We start from the raw sequence: 27,727 nt of genomic DNA, 5'->3' as shown, positions 1-27,727 counted from the left end.
TGCAGCGGTAACTCCCGCTGATAGGTGTCTGTGGAACGAAATCATCTCTCGAGTTCCTGGTAATGCAGAGATAGGAGAAAAGCCGGTCACACAGTAGATGCATCCCCAGAATCCGATTTGTAGTTCATGGAGATATCTGCTTGAGGATGAGGCGAACTGCAGCTCGTGAGACATGAGACTGGTATCTAGGAGGATCAGTCAGAGAGTATCGAAGGATCGTGCAGTCGTAAATGCAGCGGAGCCTAATTCTGCGTGGACATGAAAGGGGTATTTGCAAGTATGATTCTGCTGATGGCATCAAGATCCAAACAATCGCTACCAATAAGAGGGTGATCAACCAGACGCGGGAAGACAGTGGGAACGTTTTCAAGGGTGACGTCTCCATCAAAATGAATCCAAATAACCCAGGGTACCCCAGCAAAAAGCAAGAAAGAGCAATCAACCAACCTTGTTTTTTTGATGGGTTATGCAATGTGGATCAAGAAGGAGAGGTAGTTTGGGCCCCCAAGTCAAGGCCAAGCGTCAATAGTTGCACCGCCACAGCATCAGCCATCAGCCGCAGTGGCTAGACCATGGCTAAAAGCAAGGAGTGGCTGGAGCGGTGTGGCGGTGGACCCGTGAGTTGCCCAATTAGGAAGGATTCCCCCGGTTCGACCGACCTGGTACTCTGTTCTAATTCTCTAATAGATCTGTACTATTTTGATAGGTGCACATGGGTCATCCCTTTACCAAAGGTGCGGTATACAGGAGCCCATTCTTTGGGTCCTTTCATATGATAATCCATAGTCTCCTAGAACGGCTGAAACACCATCCGGCCTCTTGCTACCCATTTGAGAATATCGACAGCGGCAGGGAGATGCTGTATGAGCGATCTGACATGTCAACTGAAACAAATCTCGTCAAGGATATGATCGAGTACGTGATTGAGAAGGACTACATGGAAGAAGGGAAAACCGGTGAAGAAAGTGAGGCAATTGTGTCACATTCTTGCCTAAAACACTGCAAGTAGAATGGAAACAATGATGTTAAAAATTTATTATGATCTATCATAGCTGATGAGCAGATAGAGTACAGAGAATAGACAGACATCTATGAGTAAACAAGAAATGTGCAAGGGGATGCCATCATCAATGCCACAATTTGAACAGTGAGTAGTATCCATATACAAACGCCGTCATCAATGGGTATTTGGCACGCTGGAGGAGGCTCTTGTTATAGAAGGTCAATTTGCGCAATACCACCTTTTCAATGACTGATCGAAGTGAACTACTGAAAAATAGCATGGTCATCATATCATTCGTCAAGGTTGCTGTCTCTTTGGCCCGGACAAATAGATCTTCTTCAAATGACTTGATCTCCCTTGCCAATGTATCTCTAGGGCTTGGTGAGTTTGCCCCTTTGATGATCGCACGAGACAACACCAAGGCGTCTTGCATTCCCAGGTTGACTCCTTGACCAGCAAAGGGTGTCATCACATGTGCTGCGTCACCAATCAGAGTCACACCAGGGGAATTCTCCCATGACCACCCGACAGGGAGCATGTAGAGTGGCCTGACCTCTGCATTTTGACCATGGCGCACGAATTGTAGCAATTCAGGAGCCCAGTCATGACACTCACCCAGAATGACCTTTTTGGTGGCTTCCAGGTCATGAATATCGAAGGGAAGATTCTCAGCCCAGTCTTTTGGCCGAGTAGCATAGACAGCGACTTTGAGACTACAATCGCCTTGATATTGAGACATGATGGACCGGCCACCGGTATAAGAAAATAGAGATCCACGGTTTGTAAGCTTGTAGCATTCTGGTGCCGTCTCTTTGGCATTGGGGATCTCGAATGTGATCCCAGAAATACCGGAATAATTTGGCATTTTATCTGATACAAGCTTGCGGGTCTTGCTCCAGGCACCCTCTGCACCGACAATCAAATCAAATCCGGTCTCAACGCCATGATCGAAGATCAAATTATGATCTTCGTCAATGGTGCGCAAGTGATAGCCCCATCGGATCTTGTTGAGTGGAATAGAGTCCAGAAGCATCTCTCGAAGAGATATCCGATCAATTTCCGGTCTTCCATGTGAAGAATTCTCATCTGACCCCGACAGCTCAACATATTTAGTCAATCTTTTGTCACAAATGATCAACGCCTCTCCATCAAAGCGGGCTCTCTTCAAGAATTCGTCGTACAGGTCGGCCTCTCTCAAGGCAGCAATGCTGTCGTAGGGTGTAGATCGAGGGAGCCGCCTTGCCCACGGGCATCTCGGGACGTCTCGGACTCAAAGACAACAAAGTCGACGTTGGGCTTGTTCAGAAGTAGTCGAGCGAGCGTGAGGCCAACGGGGCCTGCGCCTACGATGGCGACTCGGATTGGAGGCATCGATATTTTGTATAATAAGATTGAGAAGATGACGGGATACTGAAATCTACTGGGAATGGAGTGTCGGCTTTTTATACTTCCAGAGTAAGCCGGATCACTTTCATCATACTAAGATCCGGCACAGCCTTAGTTGGAAGGCTAGGCGCCTAATTGTAAAGTGAGACTAAAATTAATTATAGAAGGCAGGGGAAGGCTAAATCAGTTAACCACGATCTTGATTGCTATATTGCTTGCTGGTTTCTGATTTGGTAGTTGATCAAATCCAGGCTGACAGCGTGAACTCCATGCGCCTCAAGATGACATACTACTGGGGCTCTTTCTGGTATGCTTGATGTACGAAGCCTTTGAGCCTAAAAAGATCTGCTTATCATCCAATCAGAACAGCCCACTGTAAGTGATTTAAGGAACCCAAGACCCATAAATTACCGCATTAGGCAGCCTTCGCGATTCGTCAATTTTGGCCCCAGCAGTAAGTAGTTTCACAGCCCTGCCATGATGCTGTTTTATCTCCGAGAAGTCGGCGCCGACCATTGAGTCCGAATTCCTTGAGCGCATCCCTCATTGATGTGGTCACTAATCTCGTAATATCTTCGATTGTGCAAATACAAGCTTCATCATCATCGGTAGATTTTCTGGTGACTAGTATGCCTCACGGGGTTACGAACATCGCGAGCTTTCATCGTAGGTGCGGTGAAAGCTCCGAAGAAGTCGGAAATCATGACTCGCATTGAAGCGTTTGGTCAGGTTTAATTACTGTTAGCCAGACCTTCTCTTGGCGAGAATCTCATGACGCAGCCGCACAATTTTTCAACATATCCACGTCGCCTTGCATCATGAGGCTGTACTGCCATCGGAGGAAGTGTGGCCAAGCATGAATAGACACTGAGACGATAGTTATCTCCTAAGATTAGACTGTAATAGCGCATATAAGTTGGCATAGAGAGCAGACCCTGTAATGACCGACATGTAACTTCGAAGATTGTTAGAACGAGCAGATTCCTTGAATATTCTGACCTATTTGAGAATGCGCTCTTTCTGAGAATTGGCCAACATTCATTCAGTATTCTCCGGTAATAAACTGAGAACACATGTAAAGACTCAACTCACGCCTCGAGACACGAAAGGTTGGCGCTGTAAGGAAGAAGCCAGCTTATGTCGCAGGCTTTGGTCGCAAGGCGAATGATTTATCGGAAGCAAAGAGACATATATTTTTTCTGAACACCTTCCTCTTGGGTAAGAACTCTGAAAATTTGCCCTTTGCCCGGTGGATGGAGCAATGTTATATTTTTTGAGGTTGATAATTTATTTGGGCAAAACACGGCAAGCCCGTGGCAGGCGACTTCCTCGCTGGAGCGCCAAGCTCCAACTTCATGCTCCGTCAAGCTTCAACAAATAGCAATTCATTCGTCACTCTCTTGAAAACCTAATTAGGTTTCTTACGATTGTTGAAGAGGTTCAGTTTTGCTGAGCAAATGGTTCCGCTGGACACTCGACAGTTCCACTCATTCTCGCCTCCGACACCGGGCTATGGTAAAGAAACGCCAGGCAGACCAGTCACTGTCCATACATTCATTGACCCCACAATTTTCATTGAACTATTCACCGGAACTGTGGGCATTTTTATATTCGCTGTCCTATTCTGGAAGCTCGGCAAATTCTTTCGATCATTGACCAGACACAGAGTACTGCGTGACGGCAAATTGACGACGACCCGATATGCCAGGACTTGGTACGGCTGGGTTCCTGCGGAAATACATGAGAGAAACAAGGCATTTCTTCGGAAGACCTTCGGGTACATTCGCGAGTGGCTGTCTTGGGAGTCACCCAGAACAGATTTCCAATGGATGTGGTGGGACCCTGGCCTGGAGGCAATGGAAGAACGCCGTGCCAAGCGAAAACGAGTGAAGTTGCTACCGGAGTTCTTGAAGAGCTATGAGGAGATGCCCACTATGCATGTCCCATATCCACGATCTTCTATAGAGTGCCATGGGGCATTGGCCAACAGTCATGAGTCCGAGTCTTCTCAACCAATTGGACTTGCACCCGAATGGGATGATATCGCCGAGCCATTGCCACGAATCAGCTTTAACGAACACCAATTTGAAAACAGCACGGCTTCTTCGATCTCGCTGGAGATGTTCACCCCGCCATCACGGGCGCATACACGATCTTCCGATGACCGACCTGAAGGTAGCTTGCGAGTGGATGGAAGAATGGTCAGACAGTTGTTGACCTTGCCAACCAATATTCAATCTCTACCATTCTCGACCAACAGCCGACGTGGTCCTGGGAAAAGGGCTTCGTGGGCAGGTGAAAATACGTCTTGGACTCGGGTCCGACGTCTCTCAAACTTATCAGTTGTACAAAATAGTATACATGCCACTGAGCTCAGCTCGGGTTCAGGTGTGCACCAAAGTTTCCAGAGAACCCCGGAAGCCCCGAAACCCGTCTTCCCTGGGGCAAGACTTGCTTCTCAAAAGTATAGAGCGTGGTCAGCACAGATGCAAGCGAAAGCGACGGGACTAGCACAGCCGTACCTTCGGGATTCCTCTGGGCCACCAGGAACGCCCCTCACAGCTCTTTTGGCCAGTTATCTGTCGGAGCAAGGTGCCTGCGATGCCTTCCTGGAGCCATCGAATGAGGCTTCTCTTGGTGCAAGACAACCATTTGCAAAGATCCATCTGACCTCCAGCCATGGGCCACTACATCAAGAGAAAAGAGGCAACCGTGCAACTTCTATTGACATGCATATGAAGTTTGCCAAGTTCAATACTGTGCCAGCCAGGTTTCGGCCGTCAAGGAAGCCGGAATTTTTGACTGCACGCACCTCGAACCAGCTACGGCACTCGTGGCAAGATGCAGATACACCCCGTCGTCAGAAACCCGGCATCCAAAAAACGTGGGGTCAACCTAGGAGAGCTAGAGCCAGAGCACGAAACCGATACGCAACTCTGCCAATCTGCATAGACGGCTGCATGGACGGAGTTTCTGAAAACGAACAAGTCTCGATAGCGAAGCTGAGCGACTGGGAAGTCCGATTGATTGACCAATTGAATCGCAAACTGGGGTGGGTGTACAATGAGATGACACCCGGGCAGAAACCATATCACTTTGCATTACTTGCCAATCATTGGCTGAACAGAGAGACCTGGCTGGTGATCGATCCCATCTCGAGAGTGTCCATAGATAATCGACGGCAGTGGGGGGACCCACGATTCGGTTCTCCAAACACTCAGAGTGATCGAATACCGAGGCCCAAATACCCAGCCACCGTACGCAAACGAGTCCACTTACCGCGGATCGATTCATGGCGGGCCGCAGTCAATAAACAAAGGAGAGTATCTGGAATCCGAAACGCCATCCGGACCGTCGAGCTATACGAGGACTCGGCAGAGGAGCCCCCGGACGGACATATCGACCCGGCATGCTGGATCTTGCCGAAGCCACCCCAGGGGTTTGAGATGTCAACAAGACAGAAGAATGCCTGGTATGAAGGAGGTGCTGGGTGGCAGGAAAAGCTTGCAGACTGGCAGCAAGTCCGCCGAGGATATCGTTTACACAAGATTGTCCACCAAGGCCGAGCTAATCGAAACCGGGTCAAGGATGTCGCATCGCAGGTTCAAAGAGGCTGTCGTACAGCATCGCTCAAGCTGCTTCCCAGAGAAACGGGTCAGCCCCGGGTCGAGTCTTAGACCATGTCAAGGTCTTCACTGTGTCGTCTTGCTCCTTGCTAACGCACCACGCTCATTTATCTCTCCAATATCGGATGATCTCCGATATATCGATCACTCGTGATGTGATATCATTACTTACCACGGTCTTTCCTTGTTGTCCCATTGTTAGAATACCTAGAATACCCGAGAATCCAAAGCATTGAATAGAAGACCTTCAAAAACAAGTTGATTGTAGAACAGAATCTAACGCTGGGTAATGGAACAATGTAAGCCAGGGGACTTTCTCTTCCGAGCGCCCTCAGCAGGGTTTCTCTGCCAATCTGCCAATAACTCCGGGAAATCCTTCCTATGTTGTGTATGCCTAGACCAGCCACCGGGTCGAAGGGGTGGCACAACGTCGAGGCTCAAGAGTATAATACAAATGCCGATAGAGAGGTGACAGGCTGAAGAGGTGATGTATCGGCGAGTGGTAAGGGTATTGCAAGGATCGAGGTATTAGAAACCAGGAGGGTTCACACGCTGGCTGACGCGAGTCCACTTGGGAAGCTCTGAAGTAGAAAGATAAGTCATTAGCAAGTTTGCGTGCGCAACTGGCAGAGTTTTTCCACGGCATTGACATACTGTGAATACCCTTCCGGTAGGTCTTTTCCTTCTTGTCGAAGATGGTGTACTTGTCCTTGGGAAGCATCTCCTCCTCACGCGGCATCTCAGCGTACCACCGCTCAACGGCCTTGGTGCTATGTCCTTGCCGAGCAAGAGCAGCACTGATGGTATCAACGACTTGGTCCACGGCGCGCAGACGCTTGCGCTGCCGGGCCTTCTGGGGTGCGGAGAGACGCCATGGGGTCTTCCTGTGAGTCGGAAAGCGGAATTGTTAGTTCTGCGCACTTGAAGTCTAGTCCTCTCAACTTCTCCGAATTGGCCTTCTTACCAGAGAAGACCCGAGAACAGGGCCGATGTGGGCTTGAACATGACTGCAGCTTGACAAGAGAAGATGACGGCGCGGCGGGCAAAATCGTGCTGGAAGTCGGTAATGCAATTGGTCCGTGCGCACGGTCCCTTTTTTTCTGTATACAGTTTGCTGACAGGGCATGAAAGACCAGCAACTGAAAACAATATTTGCCCAGGAGAAATGATTCAAAGGGACACGTATAGAAGACAGAGCGCACAAAGACGAGCCAAGTAGGTAATTCGTAAACGGTCGAGAGATTGGACGACGATTGGGTCAGTATTTACCCCGGGTCCAGTCACATGATCCCGAAAGATCAAATGTGTTCGCCGAGCAGTCGCCGCATTTTCCCTGTGTAATCACTCCTGTTCTTGGCCAAAGGGGGACGTTTTACAGCCCAGGCCACTCGCTGCGTGCCCGAGAGCTGACTCTCGTCTATGGAGTGTTCATAGATTCCTCTCCTTCACAGCACTATGGACTCCGGCGCAACAACGGCAGATTCCCCGTCCCTCCCATGGCGGGCCATGTCCAACATGACCATGTGGGGAGTGGCCGGGTTGTGTCGCGCATTCTTGTCGGCATTGAACAGTGCGGAGGTTCATGGTGGCGAGGCCTTTGCGGCTCTGCTGGACTCGAGGCAGGATCCATCGCAAAGGTCAAAGGGTTTGATTACAGGTATGTCAGCCAACTTGTTTGGATATGGACATGAAGTTCAGTTGCTGATTGATTCTGTCCGACATAGTCTCGAACCATATCAGCGTGTACGTTCCAAGAATATCTTCTGAGAGTTCAAATCTCCTCGTAGACAACCATCGGAACTGACATTGTATTACGGAAACTAGTATGGACGATCCGTTAATCTGGGGACTGCTTCCCGCGCGCTTCTGGAACAAGAGATGGTCATTTGGCAGTCATGATATCTGCTTCCAGGGCAGGTCAGTTCATCCTTGGAAGAAGCTGGTAGTAGCTTACTGGTTTTCATTTGTTGATACTGTCTGTTTCCTTTAGGCCCCTCTCCCTCTTCTTTGCCCTGGGACAAGTCCTGCCGACGCATCGTCTCGCGCATTCCCAATTTGGTGGTCTAGGCCAACCTGCAATCACACAAGCCATCCGACTCTTGTCGAAGGGTCCTTTCCCGGTCGATCATCACCGTGCCACTCCCGAGCTCCAGCATTTCAGCCTGCAGAACGTCTGCATTGATCCCTTCTCCGATCTCTCCATTGCATATACTACCCACGGCGATGATGCGCATATGGCACCTTCTGCGTTCGCGTGCAACTCTCACTCGTGGGTTCACATTTTCCCCGAGGGCAAGATCCACCAGGCACCACGCAAGACCATGCGCTACTTCAAGTGGGGTATTGCGCGCCTCATCCTAGAGGCGAACGAGTGTCCTGACGTGGTCCCTATGTGGATTGAGGGCATTGACGATATCATGCACGAGAGTCGCGAGTTCCCCCGATTCCTCCCTCGCCCTGGCAAGAAGGTCAGCGTCACGTTCGGCTCCAAGGTGGACACCGAGGAAGTTTTTGGAGAAATGCGCTCCCGCTGGCAGAAGCTCAGGGCTAAGGTCGAGAAGAAAGATGCTCAATCTCGAGACTTGGCCTTTGGTGTTCTGAGTGACGAGCTGTTGAACAACAAGGAAGCAGTTGAGTTGCGCAAAGAAGTCACCCTGAAGATCAGAAACCTCGTTCTTGATGTACGACGGTCGCGAGGTCTTCCCGATGAAGATCCGAAAGAGGGTCTCGTCGAGACATGGCTTGAGGAGGGCCCTCAGCGGGAGGGCCATATGAAGGATGATTCTTGGGTTCGAGATATTTGAGCCCGACTGTACAATTATGTGTAAATAGCGTGTATAGATTTCATGATAGAGTACAACGGCGTGTTGTACATTGGCACTTCGGGCCATTTTCGGGCCATGCAGCTCAACCATTTTAAGAGAAGTACATTGAACAATGATTTGCCTCGTTCAATCAAGTCGCCTTGCATCGAGATGAGGCTTTATGGCTACACGCATGCCTTGCAACTTAAGTAGTCTGCTAGTAATGGTAGCAGCTTACCACCCCGAAGGTACTCGTTTAGAAATATTGGCGGATTCCTAACTCCTAGCCTTAATTATATAGCATGTCCATCTACCAAAATATCAATCTATTTCGCTGCTTAGATACGGACCCTTCAGTACAATTTTGCAGTGAACATATAGTTCGCCATATGTCAGGGGCGATAAACGATAAGCGATAAGCGATAAGCGATAAGGATGAGGAATGACATCCGTGGGGGAGCTACAGCCTTACTGACTCATGTTTGCCTCTTTCACCTACGCCCTCAAAAAGCTCATCCATTGCTCATGCCCAAAAAGCAGAAGAAATCCTTTGTTTTCAAACCCACTGGTACCCCGCATCATACCCTCACTTCCAGAGCCCGGCAGAATGATCAAACACAACGACCTGCAGTCTCCACTTCGGACTCGCCTTCTGTCAACGATCTGATCAGCCACCTTCGTCGAACACAAGCGCCAAACCCCTCTGAGCACGACTCTCCAACCTCTTCACGATCTCTAATCTCCCAAGGATCTGTTCATCCATCTCTCAGAAACCTCCTCGAGCTTCCAGAAGCCCCACAACCTCGTCCTCGCCTTGGTTCTCGCCGCACCGTTATCGGTGGGCGTCCTGTGAGATTGACCCCGGGGCCTCCGCCCCCAAACAGCTGGCTCTCGGGGGACAGTGACGAATCCCGCTCCGCGGGGGAAGTCACCCTGGCGACTGCTGGACATGACAGAACTATTATATATCGTCTTGACAGACTCCCAGGGATACAGTTCCCACCCGAGTCCAGTCTACACCATGCAGTTCTGAAGTCCATGGCCCTGAACTGGGCTTGGCATCTGGATTATGATGGACCATTCCTGGCTCATTTCCCCTCACATATCAAAGAGCTTCTGCTCAGTTATGTCGCTGTCTATGCAGTTCGCACTAGAACTCAGTCGCTGAAAGGACGCATGAGAGGTCTGAGGCCACTGATTTTTGCCGCAAGTGACAACGCGGAAACCGCGGGAGAGCAAGAAGAAACGCAAGTGGATACAGTTGAAAAGATCAGTGCTAGTATTTGCCGATTGGATCTGGCTTGGGCATTAGGTTACTGGATGACGTTCAAACAGCTTTCAGGCGAGCTATTCACACCCGCCAAGTCAGTACCTACTCTCGCCCAGCCTGCGTCCAAGGAGAGCGTTCCTACCTCGTGGGATGAACAGAAACCTGAAGAGCATGTGGAGGATGTCACTTCATCTGCCGCTACAGCTGGTTCCATTCCAAATCCCATCAGCCAAAACGTTCGCTTCACTAATCTTCGCTACCTTTCTCTCGCACATCCAGTCCCTGGTGCTGCAAGCTGGAACTCTCTCCTAAACATCCTTTCCCGCCTTTCAACCATCACCCACTTATCTCTCGCTCATTGGCCCCCTCCAACTCGAACCCCTCACACCGCACCTCCGCGGATGCGCCCACAGAGTCACCGAGGCCCTGCGTTCGTCCACGGCGGTACAGATGTGTACTCTGGAGTGGAAAACAACTGGGCTGAAGCAGCGGGAATACTTCGACAGCTCTCTCGTTATACCTACTGCCTGAAATGGCTGGATCTCGAAGGGTGTTCTGAATGGATTCCCGCGCTAACATGGACGGGCACTGACCCAGATGGCCAGCCCTGCCGGCCGGGCACGTCAGGCCCAGAATGGAACGGGTCATGGAGAAATGTTGAATGGATAGGCCTAGGTCCTGGCTTTGAGTATCCAGCGGATAAGGACCTCCTTCTTCCTGAAAGGCCCATCTCGGCAATCCAAAACTTGCCCCTTCCATCGTATTTCCCGCCTGCTTCTCTTGCCGATTCTCTTCATGCACCGGTCAATGCTTTTCAAAACCTCGCGATTCACGATCCGCCGGATCGTATGGACCCTCCGCGATCCCCTCCCCCAACGGATTTACCGTGGAATGTGGAGGAGGAACGTTGGATGTATCGTCGCGACAGGGAGCGTTATGCGTGGCGTGATGCGGTCAGCAAGGCAAAAGAAGTTTGTGCTGGAATCCGGGCTATCAGGAAAGCTGGCCGTGGGAAATGGATTGAGGCGTTTACTGGAGGAGATAAAGAGACCTGGGATAGCCGCTCCAAGCATATGAGTTCGTGACGCCAGCTTGTCACCGCTTACACTTTGCGTGTTCACTCGATAGATGCGTACATCCATTGATCTGTGGAAGATACAGTTCGAATCCTTGGAATTTCTACAGAAAATCATGGAAGAGAATGAAAGATGATTGCAGAATGTAATTTTTTTCCCCATCCAACTGTACAATGGTATCATAGCATATGTTTAGCACATCTCCATATCTATTTCACTTGCGGCCCCGATTAAATGTCTTCAACGGATCCACCTTCCCAGTCTTCTTGCCCTTCCCACGAGCGCGGTTACGATCGCGAGCCTTACGAATACGGTTCTCGTTCGTCTTTGAGAAACCAACATATCCCACATCCTCTTTCGAGATACCCTTGCGTCCCTTAGCCGGCATCAGGTAATCCGGTACGTGCTTCAGATGCGGCTGCACACGGGCAGCACGCAACTCCCCGTCGTGGCGCAATTGGCGCAGCTCGTCCGGGTTCTCCTCGAAATGGCGCTTGAGCTTCTCACTCTTGATGAGCTCTTGACGGATCTCACGCGCACGAGCTTCTTGCACCGCAAGACGAGTGACTGCGCGCAGGGCGTCGGTCATACGATAGCGGAAGGCGTCGACTTGCGACATCTCGAAGTGGTACGGCTTGACCTCGTTGCCGATCTTAGCTTGACGTTTGATGATCTTAGCAATGACGGTTTCGTCGTTTTTGGCGGTGGGGGTCGACGTGGGCTTGTGCTTGCCGTATTGGTCGGCGGGGATGACGAAGGAGAGCGCCATGCCGGCCTTTCCAGCACGTCCGGTGCGTCCGATGCGGTGGGTATAGGATTTTGAGGTGGTGGGGAGGTCGAAGTTGAGAACGCAGGCAACGTTTTGGAAATCGATACCGCGCGCAATGCCATAGTCTTTCTCTTTGTTGGACATCTTGCGCTTCTTGGACTTTTGCTTGCTGTTTGATTCCTCCACTTCTGCCTCATCCTCGCTGCTACCGAGCTCGTCCTTCTTTTCAGCCTCTTCGTCGGCTTCCTGTGACTTCTTTGAAGGTTTGGGTGTACCCGTAATCTCCTGGTCGTCTGCGGCGATGATAATGTCGTAAACACCCTTGTTGAATTCTTGGACAACGTGTAGGCGTGAGTTGATGGGCAACTCTGAGTTGAGAACACAGCTCTTGATGCCAAATTGTTCCAGGAAAAGCTTCACACGGTAGCAACGGTCCACGTCACCCACAAAAATGATAACCTTGCCCTTGACCAGTTGCAGCTTGAAGATGACATATGTAAGGAGGAACTTTTCATCTTCCGCACATCTGCAAGTGACACGTTAGTATGTATGGACAGATGAAGATTAGATGAGCATCGATAACATACTTGACCACAAACTGGCTAACTTCAGCACTCTTCTCCTCCTTATCCTCCAACTTTAGAATCACCGGGCTGCGACAGAACAGGCTCTTGAGTGTATCAACCTCTGAGGTCAGAGTAGCACTCATGAGGAATGTCTGCACACCACGAGGAATAGCCTTTGATAGAGCATTGATATCCTCATCGTATCCATATGAAAGAACCAAGTCGGCCTCGTCGATCACCAGGTGAGTAAGATTCTCGAGCGACAAAGCCGAATTGTTGACGTTGGCCAGGATCCGAGTGGGCGTGGAAACAATCAAATCGGGGAAATCAGCGAGCATCGACTGCTGCACGGCGTCGGACACCTTCTGGGTGAGGTTGACGGACCGGACATCCTTTCCGCAGAAGGCAGTAAACGAAGTGATAACTTTTTGAACTTGTTCCGCAAGCTCGCGAGTGGGGACGAGAATGAGACCGGTGGTGGCTTTCAACGAGGGATCGGCCTAGTATTGGAGAATAGCATTAGCAATTGCTCTTTCAAATTCTCGTGACGCTCGATACGACTGACAGATTTCTGTTGGAGGATTGCTTGCAGGACGGGGAGAACATATGCAGCAGTCTTTCCGGAACCAGTTTTGGCACGGGCTATTGTTCTGTTAGCATGGAAACACGAGTCAAATGAGATATCATGACCGACTAACCCAAAATATCCTTTCCTTCCAGTGCCAAAGGAATCGCCTTAGCCTGAATAAGAGTCGGCTTGCTGAAGTTTTCCTTGATGAGGGCCTGGCGCAGACGTGGATCGAGATTCAGGGCCTCAAAATCAAATTCCTTCTCATCCGCACCTGCTGGCTCTGGAGATGGAACGTCGTTTGCATCCAACTTGCGCTTCATGTCTGCTGTACTGTATTATTGTCTAATTTCAAACCGAAGTCGAAAAGATCGATTTGGGAAATTTCATCGGGCGGTGAGATTTTTGCAGGCGGTGAGTGAAATCAGGTGGATCTCTGCTGCTGACATGATCACGTACTTTCCCAATGCGGAAAAGACAAAACACTGAAAGAGTTGAACGTTTCGAATCTTTGTAATTTTATGATTTCAAAAGTAAGCGCTTTCCTCAATTCCTGGAACTTATGATACAGTATGGTCGTCATTCAGTCTTGATATTTGTACAGTCATATCTAACAACACCCGCTCATCCGCCTGCGGTGCTTAGCTTTCTTTTCCAGATACAGATTCTTCCACTCCTGGTTGTGGGGGATGAGACCCCAAAAGTTGAGATGGCTATCTTCTTGTGCTGTCAAGTCTAGCCAGGCGTATAGGTCTTGTCGGCTCTCTGGTATTCTGGGTGAAACCTCTGGCTTGGACGTAGACGATTCTATGTCGGTCGGGTTTCTTCGGCCCCATCTCGAGACTGCCCTCGGCTCATCTTTTTCCTGCACACTGGGAAGTTTGCGTTCTGGGTGCATACCACTCCAATTAGCGTAGGACGCTGGGTAGGATGATAGGGTGGCCTTCAATCTGGAGCTAACCCAACAGCTATATCCCAGGTCCTCGTCCACGCCATGTCCGAGTTTGCCGCGAAGAGGAGGCCATAATCTTGAATCCTCGCAGCCAACCTTATGCGCCGTTAGAACGGTAGCAACAAGGATGATGACTACCGAGAAGATCTGAGTGTAAAGTCCCGCCATGCCAATGCTAATAACATGTACCGCGAATGCAGCCCAGCCAATCCATTGGCATGCCGTGTAGAGGACATGCTTCGGAACTTGTGGGCTGGCCGTAAAGGCGTGCTTGACAAGATATCTCGGCGCAGCAATAGTCACGGCTTTCGAGTCCCCAGTAATTACGATCACTTTGGCAATTGCATATGGATCTTTGGGCTCCACTGGCAGTTTTGTGTCTTCGCTGACTGTTCCCTTCTGACGTAGTTCTTCGTGGCGTGCCATTGCCGCCTCATAGATCTCGAGCTTTTGCCGATAGTTGTATCTTTGGGCCTCCTCCTGAGCTTCTTTGAGATTTTCATCAATACCGGCTTGGTTTTGTGCGACCTGAATATACCTGACAATCACCGAAATTATCATCGCCATGACATTTGCAAAGCCCCACCAATCTGCCGCCAACACAGTGAGCGCAATGAGTGACCCATGAGCGGGAACACTGATGAGAAGTAAACCGATCAGAAACGAACTCCATCTGGGAGGTCGATCATCAACTTCCCAGTTGACCACACTGCGAACTCGATGCAATTCTTGTCCTTGAAGCCATCTGGAGAACCACCCAGCAAGTTCGGTAGTCATAATACCCTCTGAGATGTTGTACAAAGCGAAACCGGACTTCTTTTCAGTGAACCTGTTTCCTGCCACCACAAATGCTCCTAGCAAAGGAAGGAAATCGAGATATAGGCTTGGGACGAGTCTTCCAATGCTGCGATCCATTTCTTCCGCCCCGAGGAGCGTAACGAGGCCGAGGGCATCGATGTGAAGTCCTGTCCCCTCTGCCCAGGAGGCGAGTTTTGCATGCCAAGGGTACATGTGTAGACTTTTGGGGTTGTTACCAGGAATCACCGTTGGGGTTGGGTGCATGGTTGATATGCATCCTGACAAGCATTTCGATGCCCCTAGCACCAAAAAATTATTTCATTTTCACCTGCAGGCAACGCGAAGCCCCAGACGTCCCATGCGCCCAGGCCTCGTGGATGGCAGCACTGCAGCGAGCGTTGCGCCTCAACCTGCGCCAAAAGCTGACTGCATGGACGCTCGTTGGTAGACGGCTGGTGAGGCGGGTCATGGCGCATACTGTACTCCGTAAGTCAGCACTACTTGACGCTATGAAGCTTAAAGGGAAGCCAAAAAAAGCAAATTTCTCATGTACAGACAGAGTCCACAGTTTGTGGGCAACGGACCGTCAGGAAGTAGCCCCACAGATGATCCGTTGTAGCGGGAAATTAGCGTCTTCTGACAAATCTGCAAGACGGTCACACAATTTTAATTGGGGCCAAAAGTATGCCCTCTCGATGGACTTGATTGCCAGAGGATCAGAGTTGCTGTGTGTCTATCAGTGGATGTTTGTTAGGGGTATAAAAAGCAATACTGGACACCAATACGAGCCTTCATCAACCCCGTGTGATGTATCAAGCAACCCTCTCTAAATCAAGGAAGCCTTTCTCGTCCACCAAATCCTATATGTCAGTACAATGTACATGCGCCCTGAGCTTTTTGATATCCAGTTTGTGCCGGGGTTTGGTTCCTCGGGTTTAGCCGTTGTCACGTCCGTGTGGCGCTGGCCCGACCGTCAAGACTCCTCTCAAGAGGGAGCGAGGGCCCACTCCTGAAGGCAATGCCGGACTCATGAATCCAGCCTATCATGGATTCAAGTGAATACGAGGGCTCAATTAGCCCATTATCTTGGGGGCAGATGGCGGGCAATGGTTGGTTGTTCGAGTTTGGCCCCCACGACTCGTTCATATGCCGAAAGAAACTTGTCTCACTCACTGTTGACGGGTTGCGGCTCCCCGATACTGCACCCTGTCACAAGTTTCGAATCACTTGTCGTAATCTTCAGCGTTGATGCTTGGTGTCTCGAAGTTCGAGTGGAAGAGACAAAATGACGAAGTGGTACATGCCGCAGAGTGTGCACATGGAACGATATGCTTTGTTTTTCAAGACCAAAACACTATATTGAGGGTGCTGGATTGGGTAAATCCTGCAGCCAATTTCTGATTACTGATCATATAGTTTTCATGCTGATCAGTGGTGAGTGACATTATTGTTGATCATAACTATTATCAGCCCCAAGAGATTATTATGGCTGACGCCACGCCCCTTTTTCCCCAGTACTATGCTATATAGGTCCAAAGCGGGCCAAGCATCTGGGCCCCCAAACTCCCCCTCCATGCTGGGCTAAATTCAATGCACAGCTTTTAATCTTTCCACTCCAGTTCTTCTCAGCGGTGCTTTTCTTTAAGGGGGTTAGATTTTGCTCAGCGACGCCGTCGCAACCATCAAGATGGGTGCATCTATGTCTTTGCGTCGTGACGACAAACAGCGTGAAATCAAGAAAGCTGAAAAACATCTCAAGAGACAGTACGATGGTCAATGGCACTGGTCCGTTGAGGGGAAGACTCATCGGCCCTCTGTCAGCGCACGCGAATTGGAGGGTCGCATGCTAGAGTTGCAAGACTCCAAAAAAGTGTACCGAAAGCGACGCTACCTCAACCCCTGGAGAGGCAATGAACACGAGAAATATCCCGATGTGGACGCCTATTACAGTACGAACAAAGAGTATCCCCGTCGACTGGTGGTACAGGCGGCCTCGAGTGCCCTGGAGGACACGGCCTCTCGTCACTGGAGCCGCCGGAAGATCAAGGGACATGTACCGGTTATCATTTCACTTGCAGAACTCTGCTTGAACCCACTAGGACTCGAGCAGTATGAGAGTGGCTATGATGATGAAGACGAAGTAGACAGACACGGAAGACAACGCAAACAGGATTCGATGACGGTGCTTCAACGCATTGTGCATGTGATAGCAGCAGCTTTGTGCACCTTGGGACTAGCTTGGGTTATTCAGCTGCTGCTCTCTATTCAAGTTGTCACTGCTCCATGGAGTGACGATGGTACCGCAGAGCCATACGATGAGTATGAGAATGTGCAATGGTATTGGCCCAAGCACGCTGTGAATGTACTGGACCAGTCACCTGAAAATAAGAAACCCCAATCGCAGCTCACCAAGCTCACCATCCCTCGTCGCTTAGTGGTGAGAGACCCTCAAACCAACCAGTGGGTCGTCAAAGAGACCAGTGAGCTCCGGGATTCGAAGACCGGCATGCTGCAGTCCTACATTTTCCTCAGTTTCTCTCGAGCGAACTACATCGGCAAAGAAGACCACGAATTACGACCGTTTTTCTATCGCATCGCAGAGGCTATGCTTAAGCACGAGAACAGAGAGAAACGCCCGGATGAACCACCTGTAGAGGCGTTTTGGGTTGATCTGGATTGCGTCTCGCCCGACGATGTGAACGACAAGACCGCAGAGGCCAAGGCCGAATCACAGCGTACGAAAGATGTTCATTCAATCTGTGATGCAGTTCGTTGTGCAAAGCGAGTCTATGTCGTTCTACCTAGCCATGACCGAGAACAGAAGAGAATATGGGGATCGCGAATCTGGACACTGCCAGAAGTCCTTCTTGCAGCTGGCAAAATTCGATATTGCTTCTCGAAACCGGATACCATTGAGAACGACAGCAACGATCTGCCACACTTCGATGTCACCTTGACGGATATGTACGACAGCTTCTGGCCTGGACCCACGTCTCGTTTCCGATTGAGTCATGAAGAAGAAAATCTTGAATCGCATGAAGATGTCATCGGCCATCTCGTCAACCATTACACGAATACCACCAAGCTCAGCGAATTGCAATTATTCACCTGTGCTGTTCAAGCCATGGCCCAATTATCTACAGGCAAAGACAGACAGGGCTACACAACAGCAGACATGGCTTACGCCGCTATGGGTCTGTTGGCCTATCGTATCAGCCCCAATCCTACAGACAGTCCATTCCAAGCTATTGCAAGGCTATCCCTTGTGAATGACAGTGATGACCTCCTTGAGCGTCTAGTCTGCCTGTGGCCACCGCACCCCCCTCAGAAGCAGCTCAAGGGCCAAGAGGAAGGCAATAACGAGTTGGCCAGCAGTGAGATGATCCTGAGAAACATTGCCGATCGCGACCAATACTCTGTTCACCTCTGGGACATACAACCCACCTGCAGTGTGGTCGGCATTGGCGACGACCAAGACTCGCCCACGGTTATTCTGGATCGGTGTCGTGGTATACCCATCCGGTGGAAGAATTTCCCCAGAGTCAAATATGTCAAGGATCTGAATGGCTTCCGTGCGACAATCTCGCAGAAAGCTGTGTATGCTGGTGCCTGGTTCCTGCTGACTGGCTTTGGCCTGTTCTCCTCGGCCATATCTCTCGAGTTATCCATTGTCAATACCCAGTCTTCCATCGACATCGATATGTACTTGGTTGGTGTTGCGTTGTTCGTCGGGTGCGCTTGGATAATCTCCTGGTTCAGTCCATGGGCAGTACGACAGCTTTGCAACAGCGGTGCCGCCGGTGTATCCTGTCACCTGATAGGATTTGAGGGCACCATGTCTCTGAGAGAAATCGAAAAGATCATCTATGGAAACTTCAATCACCGCCTGACCTATGCGCCATCGTCGACCATCTTCTCCAAGAACTTGCGCAACAAAAAGACCCGAGAGGGAATGGAACCTCAAGACCCTGGATGGTGGCAGCAGGAAGCCAAGAATCTGAACGTTCCCGAAAACCATCGTCTTTTCACCATCGTGGATACGGGCAACATGACCGTCTCTGTTATTGCTGCCGAGCGACCGCCCGTCGTGGCGCTCATCTGTGGTCGTGAAGGTGGTATGGTTCGTGCTCTGCTCTGCAGCTGGCGGTTCGAGCAGAATTGTCTCTACCGGGAATGCGTTATGCGAATGCGTAGCTCTGTGGAGTATTTGGCAACTCCCAATGACTGGTTGAAGGTGAGCCTCGCCAGCCAGGGCGATGTGAGCCGTACCAGAGTGAATCACCTTCGACAGGAGTTGGACAAACAAGTGAATCCCGGTCCTCCTACTCCGCCTCCGAAGGACCTACCTGCGAAGGTGTCTGTGGCGGGCCTCGAGCCTCATATTTACACTCAAGCTTTGAATTCGACGCACACACCGATTCATGTTAACGGGAAGAACGCGTCTTTGTGATTTCATTAATGTTGAGTTGATAGCGGAGGATAATTAATACTGCTCTGATACCCTTGGTAGTCATTTATGGGTTGATGGAATGAATAAACGCATCTTGTTGATTGCGACCTGTTTTAATGGCCTTCAATTGCAAGCAATCTTTTGTGACTACTGTTAGAAGCGTGCACCGCGAGAAAGTACTCAAGGAAAGTCCTACCGGATTATTTGTATTCTTTAGCTGTCTGTCATCAACAACATCCAGTATAATGAATGACATGACTTTCATGTAGGGTATCAGACTCGGTAGGTCCATTTCTATATCCTTCAATCATTATAGAGTGAGAGCAACCACATCTTCTGGCACTTCGACATCTTCCAGAATCGACGGATTCTCACGGAATTCATCACTCTCAATATGTCGCTTAAGAACCCCAAGCACGCTCCGCTCAACAAGAATAGCCGAAGAATCCACCCGAGACTTGACACTCATGACTCGAGAAAGGTACTCGAGGGCTGCGACCAGCTGGGTTCGTGTTTTGATCAGACTGAGTAAAGCAGGGGCATATGTCGGCTGGATTGCGGGCTCGTCTACCGAGCCGTCCACGTTCAAAGCATATACGAAGGCATCCTTGGTAGCTGGCTGAAGGGAATTCAACGCAGACTCGTATATTTCAGCAGCCTCTTTGGTGGTAACGTTGCCCATGCATAGTAACCGCATCAAGGCTCTTTCGTATTGATCGCTCTCCACCTTCAACCGTCGAAAGCCTTTGGTATGAACGTATTCTGCGCGTCGAATGAGGACGTGATCATATCCCTGGCGAGCATCCAGTGTACCACTGATGACACTATAACATGCATGATAGACATTTCGATATGACTCAAAGATAGGCTGGTTCAATTTCTTCGCGCAGGTCCAGTCCATGTGACCTGCAGCACCGGCAATGTCGAGCAGCTGCTCCATAAAGCGAAGCTGAAAGCTGCGTGGCCTGTCTTCCATTCGAAATAGACTTGTTAAGGCGGCGGGCGCATTCTCAGCTTGACCCAGTTGTCCAAAGTTGAAGAAAGCTCCAATCTCAATGCCTAGAAGTAGATCATCTCTTTCTTGGGTAGAATGTCTCTCCAAAGACGACACCAGACCGGACCCGCAGGCTTTGAGGAGAATGTGATCATGATTGAGATCTGAGATGTCTTCTTGCGTTATTTTCTGGTGATCCAATGCCAATTCAGGGTCTTTTCCCAGGTCGTTGATAATGATCGAGGTGCTTAAGGCGTAAAGTGTATTTGCGTCGGTAATGACTTGACTGTAATAATTCCGAATCCAGTCAAAGGACTCTCTGGTCAATCGGAGCTCTGGCGACTGGGACCCAATGAACACCTCGTATTCTGCATTATGAATCCAGCGCAAGGCTAGAAACCCCACAAGTGTGCGATTGACTTCATCGTAGTCTTCCTCGTATATGATGCGCGACGGTGACGGACTCTCAGGAGGGGTTCCTTGAGGATCGCGAATGGAGTAAGCTCGACGGAGACGATCAATCTCTTCGGGAAATTCCTGATAAATTAACGACACAAGATTCGTTTCAGAAAGCGCAAACAAGACGTCTGGATTATCGCAGGCTTCTCTCAAGGATTGGGATTGTTTCATATTCGATGGTGGGAGCGTCGTGAGAGTGGAAGTCGGTCATTCAGGGTCGCCACAGACCAAAACTGGAATGCTCCTGAATTAAGTAGCAACTCGCTTGTCTTTTTTTTTTTCACATGAGAGATATTCAGCCTTAGATTCCTCAAACTCTTTGGTATGTTCCTATGAGAAGACACAACGCGAATTTCCGACTGCGTTTGCACTCAGCCACGCTCAGCCACAGCGACAAGGCACTCAGTCCAGTTGGAAATTGTTGGCCTGTATATTCAGGCTGCAATAGGCAATAGTTAAAAAAAGTCCTCTTCTATATTGAACATATCACTCGGACTGACTTAGATCACTGGCTTAGATTCAAGAGGACTGGAGACTTCTGCAAGAGTAGCTTCGTGACCGCCTAAGACCTACCTCAGTCTCGTCAGATATCTCGAGGTTGGCTGCATACTCAGATGACATGATTACTATCGGCATGTGCACATTGCTTCTAGAGCCTGCAATCGAGGCTGGCCCTGCTAGACAGAGCATCCTCATTGATGGAGATGTTCATTCAGTATGGGTATTGCTGACCAACGAGATACTCAATCTGCTTACGGTGTTCAGGAAGACAAAAGTGTCGTTTCCCTTGAGCCTGGTCTCGATTAGGTGAATGATTAGTGTCATACACGTGCCACTGCACGGAGGTGATGGCTTTCTGCACATCCTACCAAACTAGAAGATCGAATTGGCATGCTCAGTATCCTTCTCCAAGTTTCCCCGATGCGCCTTGCTTTTCAAACGGGAGATAAGGAAGTCATTCCGAAAATGGCGACGCATGGGCACCTACCGGGATCTGAAGTCGAAAAAGCGGGCGTAGTTGAATACGATGCACCTGCGTAGTCCTGAAACAAGCGAAAGGCGATGTTGTTGCTTAATTTACTCCAGTCAATTGGGCCTACCAAAAGGCCGTGTCTACTTTAGACATTGACACCTCCCACAAGATAGCGTTTCCATTTCTGATGGTGGTTATGGACGAAATCGGCATACTGGCGACGATCAACGAGGATTACGAGGACGATCACTTCGTATTGCCCGGAGAGAGAGAGGGGGAGTTTAGTGCCATCGCGTGGGGGCGGAGATCAATCGAGTCCCTGCACCGTATTTTGCGTCATCGCGTAGATTTAGGTTGATTTTGCGAGGTATTGCGTGTGGAAGCGAACATCTGGTTCTTGTTGTACGAGACTTGTGAAGTATCGACAGTGTTGGACACGATGGCCCGGGCTTGGGGGCTTCTGGAATACGGGGTGGATCTGAACCAGAGTTGGGGGTCGTTCGACTGTCCCACGGACGATCATGGTCAGGGAGGTGGAGATTGCCTCGTTGTTGGAATGCTGTAGATATGCAAGGGACCTGAGCTATGCGATGGATGTAATTGAACCTGAAATGTGAATTGAACTGGAATACATGGCTGCGAAACAGGGACTGGAGTTGGTCCAGACTGTTGTCTTGTTGGATGTGGGAGGGTCAACTGAAGTTGGAGGAGACGGGGATGGGAGGGATCGCGCACGGACGCCACCTTGCTTGGGCACGTGCGGAGGGACGGACGAAGTCGAGGTGTTAAGCGGCGAGGAGAAAGAGGGAACCAAGTTTGGTGATCTGGGGGAAGGGTGGGATGAAGGATCAATACGAGTTGGTCGGGGGAGGACGACTCGGTGGAAAAGACACTGCCAAACACGGTTCCTTGTGGAAGCCATCGTTCTAGAACACTTGGTAGAACATTCTGCTAGACGAGATAGAATACGAGACTACGCATAGAGCGAGGACCGCAAAGAACAGCCCCCATAGGAGATTAGGTATCCTCCAAACTCATGAACGAGTCTCTCGTCTCGTCTCACCTCACCCAACGGACAGAAATCTCTTCAACGAACTCGACAACACGTACTCCGTACTTTGGGTTCAGCATCGTTCCCAACGGGCTCGGCCATTCGATGAACGGCCCCACTTCGTGTCGGGATCTCTTGGGATCTTTTTATAGAAATCAGACAGGGGATGACTAAATCTCTGATAATCGCCTTTTCTTCGTATACAGCTGTCAAAGGTGGAAAGTGCCGGCTGAGACGATGAGGTCGAGTCCCAGTGATTGGTTTGCCTCGTTCATCCTGGACTTCCGTATTGACATGGAATTGCATTGCCTACGAGGCGACAGTACAACGCCCCACGATCGCCAATCTCCAACGTCTCCATCATCCATCGATGTAATCTTATTACAGTAACGAGTGATGTCCTGGTGAGGAGTACTTCCACCTGGCCTTTTTAAGTTTATTTTAGAACGGGCAAGACAGGCAGGGTCGAGGCCGATCCCCATCTCCGACCGGGCTGGCGGTGGCGTCGATAGTTGCCCGTCCAGCGTCCACCGGCCAGAGAAATAGAAAAGAAAAACTCTGCTTGCGGAGTGATCGTGAAATTAATATATAGAATCCATCGTGGTGATCCACGAGCGATTCGAGTGATCTCTCCTCTATACTTACAGCAATATCCCTCCTGGTTGGTGGTGACCCTTCGATCATCTCGTCACATTTGCAGGCGCCAAACTATTCTTAGCGCAAATTCCCCGCCACTTGACACATTCCAACAACTCAAGTCTTGAGGGGTTGTCAGAAAAGACAGAGGGACACTGCGCTCTCCTTTCAGGCCCTTCTCAACGTCATGCTCCATGACACACATCTATACCTCTTCCTCTGACAGTCATCCTCCTCCTCCTCCACCTTCATGTTCGACCACAATGTCCTGTGTCTCGTCGTCTCCAGGTGACCACCGATCCATCACCTCCAGACCCAAGCTCACGCTTCAAACCACCTCGCTCCCACGAACCTTTGGCAGTTCTACCACCGGCCTCTCCCTCTCCTTTGCAGCCGGTTCAACTGCATCGCCGACCATCCGCAACACTTTTAAAAACGCCTACGATGTCGTCTCCCCCGCCTCCGTGACAAATTCACCCTCCTCCAAGGCCCCTCCCAGCCTCAGATTCAACAGCAACAAGCCGATCTCTCCTTACCTCTACCATGCAAGCAACAACTCCAATGCCTTCAGCTACCGCAGCCCCTACCAACTTCCCCTAGGCGTACGCAGCATCCTACGTAACTCCCCTCTCGAATCAGCCTCGCGGCGACGCTCCGGCTCCATCTCCGCAGGCACCAGCGGACCCGGCGGCGCAGGCGCACGCCGGGTCTTCTTCCCCGCCAAGAAACAAGTCAGCTACCGGAATCCACTCGAGGAGGAGATCCGCACCGAGCGCTACACGGCGCAGCACCTTGACCTGTTTCAAGACGAGGAGACCCCCGAGGCTGTGCACGGCGAGGCAGACCCGGCATCAGAAGAACCCACGCCCGAGTCTGCCGAGGACGACGACTCGGATTCAGCTTCTCAGCTCTCACTCTCAGAGACGAGTAGTGTCTCGAGCGACGATGTGAGCCCGGATGACGGCGCAAACACGCCGCTCTCCAAAACAGAGCGCAAGAAGCGGCGCACCATGTGCGCCGAGCGACAAGTCCGAGCCGTCGCACTCCTCGACGGCTTCGATACAGATCCCTACGCCTCGTCTACACCACAGACCCCGCAACAGGGCCGAGCCAAGCGACGGCGCGAGTGGAAGTGGACGTTAGGTCCCGTCGGTACTATCTCGGACGACCTGCACCCCGAAATCCCGGTGCAAGTCCTTGCGCCCCAGCCGGTTGATCCGCCGCCTGAAAAGCCACCGATCAAATGACTATATGGCTGGCGAATACTAGCAATCTGCATATTTGGGGTTTTTGCTTGCATAATGGCGATGCACATATACTATCCTGTTTGACGAATCATGCTCCCCATCACATATAGAGGCGCTGGTGGCTTTTTGCTTGTGAGTTAGCCCGTTTTCCATGGGTATCTTACACTATTACAACCTTTTATTGAGGATCAAGGTATCCCTTGGTCCATATACTTCATTCTTGAATATAATTTATTTTCTCTTTATCTTCCTGCTGTCAGTTCTGGGGTTCTGAAATTGTCAATCCACAGCGAAGCTACTTGACATTTCTCTCGATTACTGTAGCCAGCGAGTATTAGAGTAAAGGCCAAGCGCCGTGGCTGGGACAATCCCAGGACCTATGGCGTCATGCAATTAATGCCAGACAGCCGTCATGGCGGGAAGATGCACGACAGGTTGCATAAGTGGTCTTGGCAGGTGATCGCTGACAGCGGGTGCAGATTGGATTAGGCAGCTTGCAGTCCGACTATTATGCCCCGCTGGTCAATAGCAACGTCAGTGGTGCACTGCTCACTTGGATTATCTGTCTAGATAGTCGATTATTACGGTAGTTGATCGATACACCGTACAATGGATGGGGATCCAATCTCAAGCATACCTCTACAATCTGTAAAATCTTCTAGTGATTCTGAAGTTAGACAATAGACATAGAGACCATGCCAGGATCATTAAGAAGGTTGATTTGAAGTAAATTTCAAGCGAACGCCTGAAGACAAAGGAGGTAAGCAGAGGTATGTGAGTGGATCATTGGTCTTGACTCCAGCGTGCTACAGTCGTTATGGGACAGACCAATCAATTGCTTTGACTACCTCCCATATTCGGTTTGAAGTCCCCGTCTTTACCAAGCGCCATCAGACAGGGCGAGAAATGTATAGTTGCCCTTGATACAGGGACATGTCTAATCCGATTGCGCTCCGAAAAGGATGTCAGAGCCCTAATCTCCAGGCCCTAACTTCCTATTCGGGGCCACTGATTGAAGATCGGCGGGCTAAACTTCACGCGTCGGGACGCGCCAATGCCAGCCTCTTCGACATCGTTGAGCCCCTGAGCGACTTTCTGCTTAAAATTGAGATCTTTCAAATCCGATTCAAGTCGTTCTGCCTGCTACCTTTGATCATGGTTAACATTCAGGATCTCCCGCCCGAGCTTCTGACCCGCATCATCTTCTTTATTGCCCCTCTTCGGGGTCCACTCCCGCCTGGCTTTCTGGAGAAACTAAGCTCTAAGAAGCCCAACAATGATGCTGATCCGAGTGCCGACGCCAACCCCAACGAGGATGATGCCAGTGGAGTGAACACAGACCAAACGCTTGATGACGAGGATGCTTGGGAAGATGAGATAAAGGGCCAGGAGAAGGATGAAAAGGAAACGCTTGGGCCAGTGTATAGTCGGCCGCACAGGGATCTACGGAATCTCTGTCTAGTGTCGCGCCTATTTCGAGACTTAGCACAACCTTATCTTTTCTACAATTTCGAGGACATGGGATTAAGCGGCTACCTAACTCAGACCGTCTCCTTCGCCCAAGCCCTTTATCTCCGCCCACAGCTCGGAGAGCATGTACGGGAGCTCGACATTATGCCCCCCCGGACGATGAACGACCCAAACCTCTTTCTGCTGCGGACTCTGCGCTTCTCAAGGCCGCAATCAAGGACCTACAATTGGGTGCTCAGGAGAAAGCGTGGATCTCCGGGCTCAAGCTCCGCGACCTTACTATCCTTACCGCTCTACTGATCAACAAAACTCCCCATATTCGTGAATTGTTCCTGCCAGCGGGCCACATCCGCATGGGATGCCTTGATCATCTTTTCAACCGCAATCCATCATTGTTGTCTGAACTTCAATCCATCTCATTCGAAGGAGATGACTACTTTCTCTGCTTTGACGTTGCGCATTACCATAGATTTTTAACACTTCCAAACCTCCAAGAGGCCAATTTTGAATTTGCTAAACTTTCAGACGAATCATTCCCAACTTCCTGGGCCCCTGGCACAGTGAATGCGGAGAAAATCAGCTTTCGCCGCTGCCACATGGATGTCGGAGGCATGGAAAGGTTCATGCAAGCCTTCAAACGACTCAAATATTTCTCCTATAAGAACTTTCATGTGGATATACATCGTGAAAGAATACCGACGCCGACCCCCAAGCGCGAATTCAATGCCCCGCAGTTTTACCAAGCTATTCTTCCACACAAGGACACTCTTGAGCATATCGGGCTCACATTCGCTGACGATCCGTGGGACCTGGAAAATCTTGAAGAACACCTTTCTCGTCGCGGCACGCTTGGCTCATTCCGTGACTTTGACGCCCTTGAGTCCGTGTACATCGCGCATGCTATTCTCCCACCCCATCCCGACTTCCCACCTTCTCTCAAAACGCTCCATATCGCGGACTGCAAGTCCTCCATCCGCGACATGGTCGGCCATATTGCGGCGGACTGTCAAAAGGGTCTCTATCCGAACTTAACCGAGTTCAAGGTCTTCGCCCTCGATATTACCCAGCCCGTCAAACTTCCCGGACAGATCATCCCGGACGGCAAGACGCCTGAGCAATGTTTTCACAGCCTCCGGGATCTCTTCAAGGATACCAAAGTTGACTTCCAGATCATGCCGTTCCATATGTGGGACTTGAGGGATCTTATGGACTCTGATAACTATGATGATTATGATGACTATGACGATGAATACGATGGCTCCGATCTCGACTATCATCATCATGTGATGGATCTGGTTGATCATGACTTTCCGATCGGGGAAGGGTTCGGGCCTGGGCACCACTTTGGACTGGGGACACCGTTTGGGCCGATGGATGGAGCTATTTTTGATGCTTTGGCACGGGCTCTAGGACCCCCAGATAATGATGCAAGTGATAATTCTTGGGAAACGGACGAGGACGACTAAACTGGCAGACCTGGGCACAGGTATCATTCATATTCCTTCTGTTATGTTCTTCCGGGCTATGTACCAAATCTGATAATGACTTTACGAGACACGTCACTTATGTTAACAATATTTGAAGAGACCACGATATCGGATGTCTTTAGTGAGGACGAGCTGTCAAAGA

The 27,727-nt window shown here is 50.3% G+C and overlaps 12 protein-coding genes across 12 annotated transcripts; 7 read left to right on the top strand and 5 right to left on the bottom strand.

Moving 5' to 3' along the window:
* Nucleotides 1–572: 572 nt before the first annotated feature.
* On the top strand, nt 573–1,009 carry N7458_001901 (uncharacterized protein; the record flags this gene model as incomplete). Its single annotated transcript, XM_056905284.1, has 3 exons — nt 573–617; nt 707–734; nt 795–1,009. The coding sequence occupies 3 exons, from the start codon at nt 573–575 to the stop codon at nt 1,007–1,009; spliced, it is 288 nt and encodes a 95-aa protein (XP_056769391.1).
* A 118-nt stretch (nt 1,010–1,127) lies between these two features.
* Nucleotides 1,128–2,374, bottom strand: N7458_001900 (FAD-dependent oxidoreductase; the record flags this gene model as incomplete). Its single annotated transcript, XM_056905283.1, has 2 exons — nt 1,128–2,211; nt 2,265–2,374. The coding sequence occupies 2 exons, from the start codon at nt 2,372–2,374 to the stop codon at nt 1,128–1,130; spliced, it is 1,194 nt and encodes a 397-aa protein (XP_056769390.1).
* Nucleotides 2,375–3,846: 1,472 nt separating this feature from the next.
* N7458_001899 (uncharacterized protein) lies at nt 3,847–6,066 on the top strand (the record flags this gene model as incomplete). Its single annotated transcript, XM_056905282.1, has 1 exon — nt 3,847–6,066. One exon carries the CDS (start codon nt 3,847–3,849, stop codon nt 6,064–6,066), a length of 2,220 nt encoding a protein of 739 aa, XP_056769389.1.
* A 477-nt stretch (nt 6,067–6,543) lies between these two features.
* On the bottom strand, nt 6,544–7,020 carry N7458_001898 (mitochondrial 54S ribosomal protein mL60; the record flags this gene model as incomplete). The annotated part of the gene is made up of 3 exons (XM_056905281.1): nt 6,544–6,596; nt 6,670–6,899; nt 6,980–7,020. 3 exons carry the CDS (start codon nt 7,018–7,020, stop codon nt 6,544–6,546), a joined length of 324 nt encoding a protein of 107 aa, XP_056769388.1.
* A 450-nt stretch (nt 7,021–7,470) lies between these two features.
* On the top strand, nt 7,471–8,819 carry N7458_001897 (tafazzin; the record flags this gene model as incomplete). The annotated part of the gene is made up of 4 exons (XM_056905280.1): nt 7,471–7,672; nt 7,740–7,758; nt 7,840–7,932; nt 8,006–8,819. 4 exons carry the CDS (start codon nt 7,471–7,473, stop codon nt 8,817–8,819), a joined length of 1,128 nt encoding a protein of 375 aa, XP_056769387.1.
* Nucleotides 8,820–9,344: 525 nt separating this feature from the next.
* N7458_001896 (uncharacterized protein) lies at nt 9,345–11,174 on the top strand (the record flags this gene model as incomplete). Its single annotated transcript, XM_056905279.1, has 1 exon — nt 9,345–11,174. The coding sequence occupies one exon, from the start codon at nt 9,345–9,347 to the stop codon at nt 11,172–11,174; it is 1,830 nt and encodes a 609-aa protein (XP_056769386.1).
* A 205-nt stretch (nt 11,175–11,379) lies between these two features.
* dbp9 (ATP-dependent DNA/RNA helicase) lies at nt 11,380–13,391 on the bottom strand (the record flags this gene model as incomplete). The annotated part of the gene is made up of 4 exons (XM_056905278.1): nt 11,380–12,460; nt 12,522–13,000; nt 13,066–13,142; nt 13,199–13,391. The coding sequence occupies 4 exons, from the start codon at nt 13,389–13,391 to the stop codon at nt 11,380–11,382; spliced, it is 1,830 nt and encodes a 609-aa protein (XP_056769385.1).
* A 287-nt stretch (nt 13,392–13,678) lies between these two features.
* N7458_001894 (uncharacterized protein) lies at nt 13,679–15,031 on the bottom strand (the record flags this gene model as incomplete). The annotated part of the gene is made up of 1 exon (XM_056905277.1): nt 13,679–15,031. The coding sequence occupies one exon, from the start codon at nt 15,029–15,031 to the stop codon at nt 13,679–13,681; it is 1,353 nt and encodes a 450-aa protein (XP_056769384.1).
* Nucleotides 15,032–16,505: 1,474 nt separating this feature from the next.
* On the top strand, nt 16,506–19,268 carry N7458_001893 (uncharacterized protein; the record flags this gene model as incomplete). The annotated part of the gene is made up of 1 exon (XM_056905276.1): nt 16,506–19,268. One exon carries the CDS (start codon nt 16,506–16,508, stop codon nt 19,266–19,268), a length of 2,763 nt encoding a protein of 920 aa, XP_056769383.1.
* Nucleotides 19,269–19,578: 310 nt separating this feature from the next.
* N7458_001892 (uncharacterized protein) lies at nt 19,579–20,892 on the bottom strand (the record flags this gene model as incomplete). Its single annotated transcript, XM_056905275.1, has 1 exon — nt 19,579–20,892. The coding sequence occupies one exon, from the start codon at nt 20,890–20,892 to the stop codon at nt 19,579–19,581; it is 1,314 nt and encodes a 437-aa protein (XP_056769382.1).
* Nucleotides 20,893–23,644: 2,752 nt separating this feature from the next.
* On the top strand, nt 23,645–24,628 carry N7458_001891 (uncharacterized protein; the record flags this gene model as incomplete). The annotated part of the gene is made up of 1 exon (XM_056905274.1): nt 23,645–24,628. One exon carries the CDS (start codon nt 23,645–23,647, stop codon nt 24,626–24,628), a length of 984 nt encoding a protein of 327 aa, XP_056769381.1.
* Nucleotides 24,629–25,561: 933 nt separating this feature from the next.
* On the top strand, nt 25,562–27,564 carry N7458_001890 (uncharacterized protein; the record flags this gene model as incomplete). The annotated part of the gene is made up of 2 exons (XM_056905273.1): nt 25,562–26,224; nt 26,305–27,564. The coding sequence occupies 2 exons, from the start codon at nt 25,562–25,564 to the stop codon at nt 27,562–27,564; spliced, it is 1,923 nt and encodes a 640-aa protein (XP_056769380.1).
* Between the last annotated feature and the right edge of the window lie 163 nt (nt 27,565–27,727).

Source organism: Penicillium daleae, assembly GCF_028827525.1.
Source record: "Penicillium daleae strain IBT 16125 chromosome Unknown utg000002l_segment0_segment0, whole genome shotgun sequence".
NCBI lineage: Eukaryota > Fungi > Ascomycota > Eurotiomycetes > Eurotiales > Aspergillaceae > Penicillium > Penicillium daleae.
The sequence above is the reverse complement of the archived record's forward strand: the minus strand, read 5'-3'. Positions and strand labels throughout refer to the sequence as shown.